The 16880-nt window shown below is 39.0% G+C and overlaps 1 protein-coding gene across 1 annotated transcript in view; it reads right to left on the reverse strand.

The window, feature by feature from the left end:
- LOC148368704 (forkhead box protein P1-like) overlaps window positions 1–16880 on the reverse strand; it is a 36288-nt gene that overhangs the window by 15193 nt on the left and 4215 nt on the right. The window contains exons 3-4 of the mRNA XM_088330721.1: window positions 5682–5819; window positions 5526–5615 (exon numbers count right to left, since the gene is read on the reverse strand). Of these exons, the coding sequence (XP_088186847.1) occupies window positions 5526–5615; window positions 5682–5819 (228 nt within the window). The remainder of the gene's footprint in view (window positions 1–5525; window positions 5616–5681; window positions 5820–16880) is intronic.

Below are 16880 nucleotides of genomic sequence, written 5' to 3' on the forward strand. Positions count from 1 at the left end.
TTTCAACCATTTTCCCAAAAGGGAGAATTTTTGTAACATTTCTACAAGGCATGTATTAGCGTACCTTTCTTGTTAATACACTACCTACATAAATCATTTTTCAGCAGTTCCATTCTGAAAAGCTTTAATGGAGTTAAATAATATGTATTTATTATTTTATAGTGAATACTTTTAATTCTATCTCATTTTACATAATCCTCTAACTTAGAACGAATCCTCTCCCACCTTCTCTTTTGCTGTCTTTTATGAGTTTTTTTATGTTGTTTGGAAAATTGTTAAAAACTAAAACTGTAAGGTAAAAAAAATGTCCGTCATGGACTAAACAATGACAAGTTTATTCTGTTTTTAATTGTTGACATTGACTATTATAATTATATTATAACCATGGTATGTCAAATACACATTTCTCAACCTATAGGTATCAAAAAATGCTGGTTTATAAGATAGTTGATGTATTTTTGCCCACTATTCGTATGAATAGTTTTTTTGAATGAATTATGTTTTTTTTTACCAATAGGAAGCGTAAAAAAAATACACAAATGTCCCCTTAATGGGGTGTTTTGTTCCAATCAACCAGGTCAATCTCAAAATAAAACTTTCTCCCATCTAGTGAAAAAGGATGGATGCATACGTCTATATGTAGAACTGAAGTGTGTTTTCTCAGCCATGCATGGAATAGGGTATTAGACAGTAATTCATTCATTCATTATTTGCACCGCTTATCCTCAGTCGGGTCGCGGAGGTGCAGGAGCCCATCCCAGCTATCTTCGGGCAGTGGGCAGGGGACACCCTGAACGGGTTGCCAGCCAGTCGCAGGGCACACAGGGACAGACAATTCGCTCGCTCATTCACACCTAGGGACAATTCTGACTGGCCAATTAACATGACAAGCATGTTTTTGGAATGTGGGAGGAAACCAGAGTGCCAGGAAGAAACCCACGCAAGCACGGGGAGAACATACAAACTCCAAACAGGGGGTTCGATCTCATGACCTCAGAACTATGCCGTACACGCGCTAACCACTGCGACGCCATGCTGCCCTAAGACAGTAATTATTACGTGAAATTTGTTTGAAAAACCCGATACAGAACTTGAATGAAAAAGGTGAGCTAGTCTTTTAACTAGACATAAGTTTTTCAACCAGTGTGCTGGGGCATGCTAGTTTGCAGCGAGACCTTGCCTAGTGTGCAGCAGGAAATTTACCTATATTATCTTTGTTCAGTATAATTTCTTTCATTCAATGATCAACCGAGTAACTAACGTTCATCCAAATCAGTAGGTGGCAGCAGATTACTATTCTTTTTTTAAAATTTTATTAAGTCTTTATCAACTTATGAGGTAGAACGGGGAAATATACCTAATAAACCATTTTGTTTAAGAAAGTTGTTGCACCTCAAAATAAAAAACAGTAAAATAAATTAAATGAAGCAAGAATATTGCACATGTTTGCTGATTTTAATGATAATTTCTTATTAAAAAAGTAAAAACGTAAAACTCCCAAGGTCTTTGTACACAGAATGTAAAACAAGAATAAAACAAGAATAAAGCAAACAAACAATACATACAGTATGTATAGTAAAAACAAAGTATAGTTAAAAGGAGGGGGGGCGGCATGTGTCAAAACATAGTAAAACATTTGTAGTTCCAGTGGCGGACAATTTATTTGAACTTTTATTCAAGGGATCCCAGTTCAATTCCCGGCTCGTCCGTGTTACAGGTCGAAGTGTCCTTGGGTAAGACACTGAACCCCTAATACCCCAAATAAGCAGGTTAGCGCCTTACATGGCTGCAAGGCCGCTATTGGGAAATGTGGAGCACATTGTAAAGCGCTTTGGGAAGTCATTGACTCGAAAAGCGCTATATAAATGCAGATCATTTCATTTCATTTCATGGAAACATGAAACTGGCACAGAAATACAGAGAAATCATTTCTAAACATTTTGGATGAACTTTGAGCCTCAAAATATTTTAATTAAAGCATGTATGCCTTAAAAAAAGAAAAATGTTGAGAAACACTGATATAGACAGGGTGTGTGGTTATTGTAGTAGTAAGTGCAGAATGCAGCTAGTTCTTTGCGTGGGAGATGCTTTTGTCCCTTAAGCATCTTACATCAGAGTTTAAAGGCTTCGTCTTAGCATCAAATGTAAAATAGCATCCTATTAATGCTCATAGTTCCTTGTGAAAAGCCTTAAAATTAAAGCACATGTGTCCCTTAAACACTTGTCTTAACAGTAATCCTGCGCTATAACGTGGTTACCCTTTCTCGGTCTCGCTGTGTGGATTTTCATGTTGCATTGTGTTCTCTTTTCTGATAGGCTAAACTATCCTTAAGAGTAATTATTGGTAAAAAATATATGTGTTTACATGTACAGTATACTGCGCTTAATTTATGAAACAAATGATTGGGTCAGTAAAGAGTTTGTTCTTTGTCTTCAATCAGTGTCTGATATACGCATCTTAAACGTCGGGCCTACAACTTACAAAACGTCTCCGCCCGGGTGGCCGACAACTTTTTTTTTCCCCCACGAAAAACACGAACGTTTTTTGTTTTTTCAAATAAAACGTTTACTTTCTTCCGATTTCAAAATCTTCGCTTGGTTTAGAAATTTTGGTTCGTTTAGCAATTTGCATACTCGGCAGCCAATACGAAGCCAGCATCCATTTTCCAAAGTAAATAGAGAACACAAGAAAAATTGATAAGTTTTGAGGAATCAAGGCAAAACCTCAACCCCAGAAGAAATATTCAAAAGAAGCTAACCAAATTTACGACGCTACAAAACGTAAACGTACATTAAAAGCATCATGGAAAGAGGAGTTCATGTGGCTTGTAGCAGATGACGCAACGCAAACAAGGCATGAATAAAGATGAGTACCGCATTTTCCGCACTATAAGGCGCACCTAAAAGCCTTTATTTTTTTCAAAAGCTGACCATGCGCCTTATAATACAGTGCACCTTATTTATGGAACAAATTTAATTCGCAAAGTCTTGCAACTAACTTGCAGCCGCCGACTAGATTTCCCCCCAACGCCAAGTAGTCCGCGGTGAATGCTGGGATTTATTTACTGGCGTTTCATTGGCTAACCAATGTGTCAATCATCATTTGAATGGATCACTATTGGCTAAAGTTATTCGGAGGTCAAGGGGCGGATCCTTTTTATCATTTACAGGCTGGCATTGGCTTAAACGGCAAAACAAAGCCTGCAATTGGCCGCAAAAGATGAATGCGTAAAGCACGTGGCTGACGGCATACAGAAAGCATTTTTTTACTATTTTGTATTTGTAAATATTTTATTCTCCTGGATTTACTAAACGCACCGATATAAGAGGACCACGGCTGCACATTATTATGAACACAACGACTTCGGTGAGCTACTCTGGCTATATATATTATCCCTGTATCTTGTTTCAGACTGAACTCGATGTTTCTGTGATAAGCGGTGCAGAAAATGGATGGAATGGAGTGTCTATTTTTAAATTAAACTCAATTCCAAGTGTTTAATGTCATATATACAGTAAAGTTGCGAGCGAAAAAGAAAATAGAAACTAAGGAATGGTTGGCATTTCTTGAATCCCAAGACTTTAACCTTCCGAATGATGGAACGATGCATTTGAGTGACATCGTACGGACACCGCATCCGCACGTGTTCTCGACGCGTATTTGCGTCTTTGCAAGCTTTCGGAATGTTAAAGGGGTAATAAGTTTGACTGAACTATCTGACTGTTTTGTCGACGTTCCCATTGTAGCGCCTTATAATCCGGTGCGTCTTATGTATGTCAAAAATAGGACCAAAAACTATTTTTTCGGGGTGCGCCCTATAACCCGGTGCGCCTTATAGTGCGGAAAATACGGTAAATACAGCTACATACTGATGGCAGATGGAAAACACCCATGTCATATACATGCAATGAATGTTATAAGTAGATTTATGACAAACTTAATTTTAAAGTGTTGTTCTGTTATATATTCTAATTATCAATCCTTAATACTTTGCAACAATGTTTTTTTTTTCTTTTGCGATGAGTCGTCTTATTGTGTTTCAAGTTGGGAAAAATGGGTGGGGCAACTTTATGGCTGGGCAGGCAACTTTTGAGAGTTGTCTGCCCTGGTGTCCGGTAACTTTTTGTCATGAGTTTCAGACACTCCTTCTATGTATAATTAAGTATTTAATTGTATAATAGTAAAAAAAGATTTCTACTTCATGGATTTTGCCTATTGTTGGTTCTTTTTGGAACCTGTACTTTCACGATTCAATGATATATCTCTCTCATAAAGAAGGCATTGACATCTACAATGTGACCCGCGACTGTTATGTGCTTGAGTCATCTTAAAATTTAGAACCAATTTCTGGATGATGGCACAAGAGCCTGATGGCCCTTATGGGAAGGGATGCTGGACTTGGTAAAGTTAGTTTGTGAGTTTAGCTACTACGATTATGTCATTTATTTCTTTGTGGTTTACCAGAACTCTTACAGAATCCACTCATGTAGTCCGAAATACTCTTATAATTGTCTGCATTCAGGACAGACACTTTTGGAATGAAAGCCAACATTTCCCGCATCCACACTTTTGGCAAAGTGCCCCTTGAAAGCAAGACGTTCTGGTAATTTCCTGTAGCAGTCAAGGGGCAGCAGGAACTTTTTAAAAGGAGCAAAATGTTGTCCAAATGAAATCGCAAGCACACGATGAAACTTTGCTCTTCTGTGCTCAATATTGTCATGTAATGCCACTTATGAAAAAGATGCAATTTGCATGTCATCTTTCCTGGCGTCAGGAAAGTCTGTGTGCCTTTTTTTTTTTTGCTATGGGACGTCTGCGTACGATTATTATACTGCAACTATGAAAGAAAGAACAAAAATCTTACTGGGGCTCAATTGGCCTCGCCCGTGTGGCGTCAGCTGCGGCTCGTTGACAGATTGGCTTTCCGTCTACTTAAGCTCAGTGCTCTCATTCTTCCTTTGTCAGTCCGTCAACGAACTTCTGCTCCGCAAAACATGGGTTTCGACTCGGTCCTGTTTCCTGTTGGTATTTCCTGTCCTACATCTACTGTCCGTTTATTGACTCTTGTTTAATATCGGTTTTCAGTTTCGTTCCCATATAGTTTGTTCTGTTTAATTTCGATATACTGTTTTGATATCAATCCTGTCTGTCCCGTCCTGTCCGGTATCGACCCCGACCCCTGTCCGATATCTGCTCGGGCAATTGGTATCGATCTTGTCGGCCTCTGGCTTCCTATCATTCCACACCAAAAGACGGAAAGCCAATCTGTTAATGAGCCACAGCAGGCGCCACACAGGCGGGGCCAATTGGGCGCCATGGCAACCGTGACACTATCTGACTTTGAGTTTGTCACTATTTTGAATGATCACGTGAGCCAAAAACTCATGAAAAATTCATCAAAAACTTTAAGAAGCCACAATAACATGACAAGTTTTACTTTTCTGGGACTAAAAAATAATAATCTGACAGTACAAAAATATGAGGTCCCTCCCATATCATAGCAGGTACAAAGATGTAAACCTACCTCCTGGCTAACGATCCCTGCATTCTTCTGTTGAAGCAGCTGCATATTTAACTGCTCTTGCTGATTTTTGAAGACCTCTTGAATTTGTTGCTGCAGATCAAAACATGGTTGGGGTAAAGACAATGCCTCTGGAAAAATGCCCTCCAGACACAGTACCTGGTGCAGCATGAGGGCTTTCTGCTGCTGGAACAGAGCTTGGATTTGTTGAGGGCTCAGGACTTGCTGCTGCGCCGCCTGCTGTAGTTGCTGCGGAGCATCGGTTGCCGCGGTCGTCATCGATGACGATGCTGGGACCTGGGACAGATATAACACTGGGCATGAACAGGCTACATCTCTAGAAGAGGACAATAGCACGCCGGGGCAATGTTCCCATAAATGGCTGCCAGAAAAAAATGCGATAATAATAATAACTCACTTGTGGAGCATTTCATAAGCAATTCACAATGCTTGGCATAAAATATTGTTCTTGAAGTAATCTTAGTTGGTCACCCACCACTCCTGGGATGGTTTGCCACTGTTCTCAGTGGTCGCTATTTGTGGATAATGACTCTGATAGTGGTTAACTGGATTCAGATTCAGATTCAGATTCAGATCTACTTTATTGTCATTCTAGTACACGTGTATACAGAACGAAATGTCGATACATCTGACCCGCACAGTTTCCTCGAATGTACAGATATAAGTAAAAGTTGTATTGTATTATGGCTACGTATAGTATTTTACCATAGTGCCGATAGTGCAAGAGGAGTAGCTAACCAGATGTGCAAAATGGGCATTCAGGTTAACAAGTCAGGTAAACAGTAACATTACACTGTAACAATAACGCTGTGAGTACAATAGTGCAGAGAGCAAATGTGCAAGGAATGGCAAGCTATAAAGAACTGCCAGTAGTGCAAAAAGTCAGATTAGCAGCCGTTTAGGTTTAGGTTAACTATATGTTAGATTGACCATTTAACAGTCTAATGGCCAGGGGGACTAGACTACTGCGGAACCTGGTGGTCCTGCACCGCACACTGCAGTACCTCTTCCCAGAGGCTAGCAGAGTGAACAGTCCATGATGGGGGTGAGAGGGGTCCCCGATAATGCACTCCAGGTTTGGAAATGGCTTTGTGACCTTTTCCAGACTGATAAATTTTGATCACTTTTTTCCAATTTCTTCTACCTGCATGGCACTAGGGGTTGGAATTGGGGGATTTAGTCACCCCAAACAACAGGTTTTGTGAAACATTGGTTGGGAATAACTATTGTCACATTATATACTGTGCACAGTCTTACGACTGTGTACGGGAGCCGACTGATGGTAAAATTAGATAAGGGGAGGAAAAAGAATATGAATGAAGAAGAGTGCATTGTAGAAATAGTGCAATAACATTAAGTAGCAGCATTTTGAAAAGAAAAAAAAAACACTTTAATACACAAGGTATAAATGTATATGTATATATATACAGTTTCATTTGGCAACAACACAAATATGTTTTCACAGTTTTGTGGGTTCATGTTTCCTTGGGTTGTTTCTGTGTAATATTAAAATTGGTTTGATGATATGAAACCTTTGTGAGTGATAAATACGGAAAAAAAAAAAAAACAGAAAGGGAGCACATACTTTTTCACAGTACTTTACCTCAAGGTACAGTACATTTAAAACCAGTCTCTGATGCAAATAAATGCAAAGTATTTTACAGAGGATCCTAAAAAAAACTTACTGTTCAAGCATTTACAAGCAAAGGCATTAACCATTATTAGATGCGCTGCGTTGTAACATAAATGTTATCATTACTTGACAATAACTCAAAAAGGACACGCCCAGAGATGGATAATTGTAGGTGGATATTTCTTTGTAACGTAAATTCCGGACTATAAGCCGCTACTTTTTTCCCAAACGTTCAACCCTGCGGCTTATTCAGTGAAGCGGCCAATTTATGTAATTTTTCTAACAGCCGCCAGCGGCGCTCGAGTACAAAAGGTAAGATTTAGACCGGTGGAATATATGCGCCGAGGAAGACTGCAACTTCTTAGCTTGTGGGACAACGTCTATATGACATATTCTCTTTCCCATACTGGGGAAGACGACTTTGATGACGTCAGTTATAAGGGGTAAGATGAGGACGGTTTACCGTGATTACTACAAGTACGGTATGTTTTTTTTAACATAGCCGTTTACTGTGTTGCTTGCGTGTTGCTAGTAGCGTTTTGCTACCCTTCACAGGCACGGTTTGAGATGAAAGTTATAATATTATTATTAAAGCTATGAAAACTCTCTCGGTGTACCGCCTTTTTTTGTAAATATGTGTAACCATGTATAATATGTATTTGCAACTGTATATTTTTGTAATGTATTTATTTTAGAGACTTATTCCGATGTTTTCCACGGGCGAATCAAAAAAAAGGGGCGAAAACAACGGGGGCTGACGCTAAGTGGAGTAAAGGTGAGACGTGTTTGTAATCGCAGCGGACAATAGTGGATATTTATTTTTCCCACCCTTACCTTTGGAAATATACTTTTTTTTCTCCTTGGATTAGTTTCAACGGGTACCCGGACTCTGCAGGTCTGCATCAAACCTTAAGTACCGGTATCATTTTCCGTTCATTTTGCCGGCTGTGGTTTTTGGACTGTGTACTTTATATTCAGTTACAATCGCGGCACTCAAAGTCGGGTTTGGGTTAAATTTGTGATTGTGTTACATGTTTTAATGTGGGTGCATGCGGCTTATATACAGGTGCGCCTTGTATAGTACAAAAGCGGTTATCCTCTTAAAATGTGGTGGGTGCCGCTTATAATCAGGTGCGCTCTATAGTCCGTAACTTACGGTAATTCTTATTCTACAAACATAAAATACAATGATCACACTGGTATAGGCCAACAGAACATATTGCTGTTAGAAAATCGTTTACTTTACATATATATTTACCAAAATATATTTAAAAATATACTAATATTTGGATAACTTTTTACCAGAATTTAAAAGCGTTTAAACATGTTTCATGTTATTGTCTTGGGATGGGGAAGGCAGATACCAGGTATTAATGTATACACCAGCCTTTAGGTATAGTATCAGTACCTGCTGAGGTAACCAAATCTAGCGGCTTTTGATGGTAGCCACATTAGTGGTTGTTTAACAATAAGGCAAATACAAGAGATAGGACTAGTAAATAGTCATGAATAAATGCAATATAAGAAATAATATTATCTTGGGATTTAAATTGTTTTCTTTTAAAAAGGTGATTTTTACATTAGGAAGGGAATTTAATGTAAAGTGATGCAATCCGTATGGAATGATGCAATACTTGAAATTTCGTAACAAAATTGATTTTCCCGAGTGATTCAGGATCTGGTTTCAGTATTGTCACACGCCGCTGCCAGTCAATGCCAAGATCCAACTTACTCTGAAGAGCAGTATGACGCTTTTCATCGTAAAAAAACGGGAACCAGGTGAAGTATGTGCTGTATTCTAGTCAGATCATGAGGCTTCACTTGCTACTGGTAACCAAGGAAACCAGTACAATCTGTTTTAAGTAGGGAAGCAAACCCCTACCACCCAAAAAAAAAACGCCCGGAAAGGGATGGGCACCACCAGGTTGTACTTGTCCAAGACACACCATCGGAAGCCGTGCCCCTAAGACCCTAGCGGTTAAGGGATCTGTGAACCGTGAATTTATGGTATTCGTATGTGGTGTTGGTATTGATTACTACTCAAACTTTAGCTTTCTGTCTGATAATTTTGGAATCAAACAATCCTCATTAATGAATCTGTCGATAACAGCAAACAGGGATATTATAGAAATGTACAATACAGAAAGAAAACGATTTGTCTAGGGAATTTACATGTTTTTGATGTCAGAATTTGTTGTATATACTATATTGGTGTGTATGCTTCGTCCATAAAAGGGACGGTATGTATTATTTAGCACCTCTTTGCTCGCTACAGTTTAACTGTACGGGTCAGGTGTTCGACATTTCGTTCTGTGTGCATTGTTACAAAGAATGACAATAAAAGTATATTCTATTCTATTCTAAAAGTAAAACCTCTATTCAAAACAAAAAAAAACTACATGTACTATCATACAAACGTGTATTTTCTTAAAACACTCATAGTTAGAGAAATTTGCTTTTATTTGACATAATACAATCTTCACGTAGAGGGAGTCGACATATTTGTCCCTCATCTTACTGCAAAGAGTACCCAAAGAAAACAAAAACCTTGTGATGAGGCTGGGCAAAAAAATGAGAAGAAAAATGTTTTTCACGACACAATACAGCACGGTCCCTTTAAAGCACATATGTCAGAGTCAAGGCCCGCGGGCCACATTAGGCCCGCGAGAGGGTTTTACCTGGCCCGCGTGACGATATCAATATATTATTAGATCCGGCCCGCAGGCCGCTGCAAGCCAGCAGCCCGCAGTACGCATGAATACTACATTTCCCACAATGCAACGGGGACGCGCCGAGCGGGAGCAAAGCAGGAGGCGGTTTGATTTATTCAGCAGTCGATCAGCAGCAGTCATTAGCATAACAGCAAAAATTAGCCCACAGATACCCATCAACAATGGCTAAACGGAAGGTGGACACTGAAAACCGGGGCTTTCAAACAAGGTGGGAGTTGGAGTACATGTTCATGGAGGTAGCTGGAAAACCTGTGTGTCTGCTATGTGGAGAAAGTGTGGCGGTGATGAAAGAGTATAATATTAGACGGCATCATGAAACAAAACACACGCCTCAAACAAGTAATGTAGAGTTGTAGTAATACAGTACTGTATATAAATGTATGTAAATACAGTAATAATACAGTAATGTTTCCTGTGCAATTACACATTTGAAGTTTTTACTCCGTTCAAGTTTAAAAGTTAAATATGCACATAAAGAAGGTCTTGTTTTTTGTTGTTCCCCTCGGGAATTTTAAAGCTTTATTGTCTATGTTGACTATGTTGTTTTTGTTTGCCGACTCTGTCCTGGGAGTGTTTCTTGTTTTTCGGCTTTTCATGGAAAATAGATCTTGATGTGGACAACAGTCTTTTGATAAAATTGTCTCCTATTTAGCAGAGAAAATGACTTTTGATTGTTATTATTTGTTAATCAGTAATTCCTTTTTTTCACACTAACCCAGAGAAAGCACAGAAAGGAAAGTCAATGTACATTTGAGCAGGACAGATGAGGTCCAGTGTGTTGATTGCTATTGGTTTTAAGTAACAAGAGATTTTTGCACTTTATTTTATTGTATTTCGAGGCAATATTTCTTTTTAATAATTTCAGATGATTGAATGATAGAAAATGGTTATGAGTTGTTGTTATGAGATATGTTATGAGTTTTTTATATAAAGGACATTTGTATTTTGTGCCTGCTGACATTAAAAATGACTGACAGAGTCATAAGAAAATATTGCTTTATTTATCCAATCATATTGTAATATATTTGTTGTGTTTTCAGTAGGTTAAATCTTGGTTTCAGTAAAGATTGGACAGTCCGGCCCTCGGCTTGTAGCCAAATGTTTTATTTGGCCCTCCGTCCATTTGACTTTGACACCCCTGCTTTAAAGTATATATTCTAAAGCAGTTACAGTAGGAATAGCTGCGTAAATGCACACTGACGTGAAAGTTACTTTAGGCTGAACGTATTGGTGATTGTCTTTATCACAGATTTGAATAACGTATACATACGTTTGTAGAACTTAAACCTAGTGTAAAATCTAAACAACTACATCTACTGTCCTGGGCGCCAAACCTAAAAACATTTTTGTTTTTGTTATTTGGTAACAAAAAATAAAATGAGCTAATCAAATTCATTTGAAATACACAACTTTCCTAAATCGCAAACTAGCACAAACTATTAACCAGCACAAACCGACAAAACATCACACACAAGTACAACCTCAAAACAGACATTTTAGGTGACTTTATGTAAGGAAAAAAGAGTCACAGTCAAATCTTTGACTGAGGTTATTCCCAGGGATGCAAGATAATTATCGTGGCGATACTTCAAACACAGTTATGGTCTCTCTAGAAAAAAAAGGCCGGATAAATAGTCACCTGGAACCACACTATAATATTCAATCAGCAGACAAAACCTTGTCAAAAGACTCTTAAGCATTTATGTTCCTCATTTTAACATATTTTGATTTTTTATAAGAGTAGTAGCACACAAATAGGTTGTGTCTCCTCTCTACCTCTCGGCTGAAATCATCATAGCAGCTTCCTTCAAGCTGCTTGTATGGCGTCTCTTAGATCCCCTCAAATAAACTCTTCTTTTTCATTGTTTCTGGGTTTGGGTTGTCATTTGGACTGTATTTGAAACAGTCCTTTTCTTACTTTCACCATTTTCATCCTAGAATAAAAGAAAACCACGAGCACGCGCGGAAAATCACTCCTCCACCCCATCATCACCTCCGCCTCCTTCACTCCAGCCCAATGCGCTCCGTGGCCAAAACACCAATGATAAAAGTGAAGTAAAAGCAGATAGGCGCGGTAAAAAAATGTATTAAGGCTGTTTGAATACAGTTGGGCATTGGTAACACCAACTTAAGAGAGAATATATTTAATTTAATTTTTTTAAGAACATCTCAAACCCCAACTTTAATTTTAGTTTTCGAACACTTGTGTAATGTTTAAAAGTGACGTTGTTTCACCCAGCCCCAGCTCCACTGCCCTTCTTTGTTGTAAAGAATAATCATATGTTTTATTTGATTATAAAGAATTATTATGCTCTGGAACACCTCAATCTCTGGTCATAGCTTATTCATCCTTGTTAATTGTAAATCATTATTATTATTATATTGTCTATTGGATTACAAACAGTGATTATACTCTACCAATTCGAATACAAATGTCTTCCTGCATGTTAATGTCTGCATTTATATAGCTCTTTTCAAGTCACTGCAGACCTCCAAAAGAGCTTTACAATGTGCTTCACACTGACCCATTGACACACACACACCAATAGTGGCAACAACCATGAAAGGAGCCTACCTGCTTACTTAACTATTTAACTGGGGGGAAAAGGGTATCGAACCTGCTACCTCTCGAGCACTCTACCTCCTGAGCTACTGGCGCCCCAAGTTCGCATTTGCAGAGAAGTACATCATGATTAGAGCAAAATGCTTCCTTGTTTAGCGGAAGATACACCCATCCATCCATCCATCCAGTATCTGCACCGCTTATCCTCAGTAGGGTCGCGGGGGTGCTGGAGCCCATCCCAGCTATCTTCGGGCAGTGGGCAGGGGACACCCTTAACTGGTTGCCAGCCAGTCGCAGGGCACACCGAGACAGACAACTCACTCGCTTATTCACACCTAGGAACAATTTGGACCGACCAAATAACCTGACATGCATGTTTTTGGGAACGTGGGAGGAAACCGGAGTGCCCGGAGGAAACCCATGCAAGCACGCGGAGAACATACAAACTCCACAAAGGAAAGCTTGATCTTATGACCTCAGAACTGTGCCACATACACGCTAACCACTGAGACGCCGTGCTGCCACACTTCAAATACCATGTTCACCATTTTCAGACAGAAATCTGTAGCGGGATTTTTGGGATTAAATGATCACGTATGTGGATATTTGGGTAATTGATGATGCCTGCTAGCAGGGACACTTTTCTGCTAATATTTTTGTGATGCAAAAAAAAAACTTATCTGGTGTTTGGTTGCTTATCGAAAGTCTCTAATCCCCTATTCCATGATTTCAACTCCATACGTTCATGCCAACAATAAATACCCTTCATTACTCGTCATAAACGTCACCTAAAATAATTGCCGTAAAGTTCATCAGCATGGAGAAGAATAGCTGTGCAGTAGTACAACAATTTCGAGTGCTAAACGTCTGTTAGCACTTCCAAAATGTTGATGGCACTGCAATCGCCCTCGATCATCAATAACGTGTGTTGATGGCGTTTAAAAAGGTAAGCGCAATTCTTCTATGAGGCAAAGCCCAGTAATCTCTCCGGATAAGAAATGTGGAAACAATAACTGTAAACCGCTGACAATTAAATTAAGTATTTTGCATCGTCATTGTTTTAGTGATGAAAATATGCTCAGTAGTAGAGTGTACGTGTGTCCCAGATCACTAATAAAACATAATGATGTCATCATCATGTTCGGCTAAAGCTGAGCGCGGCACACTGTGTCTATGACATGTCAAGTCATGTTTATTTGTATAGCCCTTAGTCACAAAGAGTCTCAAAAGGCTGCACAGACCACATATTTTTGCAAACCACAGACTATTATGAAACCATCACCTGTTCTATGTTTTTTCTTTGAGTTTTTCCCTGCCCTTATGTAGGTTTTAGATCAATGGTGTAGTCTGCAGTTTGCAATAATCTGTGGTCTGTGCAGCCCTTTGAGACTCCTTGTGATAAAGGGCTGTACAAATAAACATGACTTGACTGTGTGTTTCTATTAGTCATTATATTTATTATTGAACAACAAAGTATTAGCTGATTGGTTGACAAAGTCGCCAACATTACTTTTGGGGAAAAAGTACACCAAAGCTGTATACTAATTGTAATTGTAATTAAAAATGAAGATACTCATAAAATATTTGGATTTTGCATATGATAAATAAATAAAAATATATTGGTTATTGATATTGGTCTTCAGACGCAGGATTTTATTGTTTAAATTTCGGAAAAGAAGTTACAGTGTATCTTTTGTTTTTTTCCGGTTCCAATATGTTAGCTAGACAAAACAGCTTACTGAGCACGAAGTACTTGAGGTGTGTTCCACTACCTCTTACAGAGTAAGAAATCCTAACCATGAACGAAAAGTTTATCAACAATGGTAAAATTACAACATTCTCTGTGTGGTCAAACTAAGAGCCACATAAACCCATTTACATCAATTTATATACAATTAGGTAATTGTTGCCACGCACGGGTACATTGTCTTTCTCTAGGACATTTGGACATTGTTGCCAGTGCCAAATGCAGTAATATCTACAAACTATATGGGATCTCAGTGAAATTTCATGTACACTCACAACATGCCCAAAAGTATGCACAATTTGTCTGAGTGAACACACAATGTATTTCATTATTCAAGGAACTGTATTAAGTCAGGGAAACTGCATCCATATACGATACAGTACATACAGTCTAGCAACACAAGAACGGGACTTTTACAGAGGAAATGGAAGTTTTCACTGCTGGCCAGTGGGTGTTTTTGTAAACTCAAAGCACAAAGGAAAAACGGGTGTGGTGTCACTCACAGAGCTGAAAACACTGACAGAGAGAAAAACACGATGAAACGGTTGAGTAAACATATTACGAATGCACTTGATAAGAATGCCCTTGTTGGTTGGGTGGTGAGGAGTCACACGTGTCTCAACATGCTTTACAAATATGAAAGGGAACAACAAACAAAATGCGCACCATATTTCTTAATTGCCAACTTCATTAAAATTAAAGTTTCGCAAAAACAGGTATATAGGTTCAAAAACACATTTTAATGATCTGTCCAAACTATATTCAAACTAAGCATTGGTGCTAAGGATAATGTGAATTCTGAAAATGGTGTTGTACAGTGAAGTATATTTTTAAAATCCCTTTTAAGACATGAGTAGTTTTGTTAGTGTTTGCACTCGTCTTCTTCACCCTCACCTTTGCTTGTAACACTGTGCTTTTCTGAAAACCGATGCAGTCATTTTGGCACTGTGTTGTGTACAACTGCATAAATACAAACTGTATCAGTTAAACTTTGACCGTGCTTGATGGCACTGAGGCCATACCACTTGGTGGGTTTCAAGCACAAACATGAATTTATTTCCACAGCCATCTATTGTATTTTTTTCTCATTTTAGGCCTATTCACCAACAGTTCTTTTGATTCTTGGTAAAATCACAATTAGTGTTATATACCACCCTCAAGCTTTGCTGTAATTGTGTACAATTTTGCTATACTTTGATTAGTGGAGCAAACATGACCATGGAGTGAAAGGGTCTGACAAACATTCTATGGAACGCACTACACATGAGTGTGCAACAGCATACACTCACTACACAAAAGTTCTGTGCACACTTGAATGTTTCCTAACAGCTATCTATCAAGACAATTCAACTCAAAATCAAGCAATCAACAACAGATGGCTCTAGGGAATTAGACCGCCATCAAAATAACAACAACAACAACAACAACTAGTGTCGCAAAAACAAGATCCTCTTCTGAGCAGGCAGCAATTTCCCAACCCCCACGCCGCTCCCTGTCGAGCCTCAGCGCTCTGGCAATGTTTGCAGTAAACATAAACAAAGTCATCAAAATCTCACAGAGACTAAATAATGAATAAAAAGCAGGCCGAGCCTGTTTACGAAAACAGAATGCAGGATTCATATTTTAATTAAGGTCTGAACCACAAACAAACATCTCTCTCCCAGGCAGTCTGTTTGGAGTCGGGTAAACAAACGGACGGAGAATTTCACAGAGGCTGTGCGGGGCGAACAATAACAGTCAAGGGCCTCCTTGTTTTGCTTTTCTTATGAGATTCAATGCAGTGGAGGTGGCCACAAAAGCCATGAAAAAACAGGTCTATCCCACAGACAGACGGACTGAGCTGGTTGGCCCCTCTGTTTTTCTGTGGACACCATCAACACAACAACAGCCTTTCCCTAATCCCCGTTACTATGGCACCCAGCAAGTCCAAACATCTTGTGTTGTTGTTATTGTTGAGAGTCATACCAGTGAGCAGCCGAGTGTAAACACAGATCCTTTCCTGCAAGACTGGTCTTGTGAACTCTGGGATGACTGACAGCACAATCAAAACGCACTAAAACCCAGTTCTAATATGGATCCTGAAAAAAGGCCCGTAGTATTATTCACACAACAACAAATATGCTACGTTTTCTAACAGACGCCAAATTTGAAATGTTGACTGAAAATAGCATCACACTTGAATGAGAGGACGGATCATCTCCGTTCCAAAGCACACTTGGCAGCCGACAAATGAATAAATGGCGACACAATTTTCTGTCTGAGACTTGTTAACATCAGTGATGTGGAAAAAAAATAACCGGAGCAGAGAGAAAATCCCCCTCTCTACTCCCACCCTTCCTCAATCTCTGCACCCCTCTCAGTGCTAACAAAAATATAAAACACAGTGAGGGGTTCAAGGCTGTACTGTATCTTTACTTACAAAACAAAACCCTCACACAATTTTGCATTTTCTGCCACGGAATTTACACAGTGCACTCATAAAGTATTGAGGTATGTCGAGCTTCACTGTGGTTAATATTTTATATACTTTTACCTGTGTAACGCCTCTTAATTATGTGTGTGACCATAAAAAGGCTGAGAACTGTGAAACATTGTATCACACAAAAATCAGAGATGCGATGGTACAGTGTGTAGAAGATTAGGATACGTTTAAGATGTAAGA

Source organism: Urocampus carinirostris, chromosome 3 (genome assembly GCF_059441175.1).
Source record: "Urocampus carinirostris isolate Australia breed hairy pipefish chromosome 3, RoL_Ucar_1.0, whole genome shotgun sequence".
NCBI classification, from domain to species: Eukaryota; Metazoa; Chordata; class Actinopteri; order Syngnathiformes; family Syngnathidae; genus Urocampus; species Urocampus carinirostris.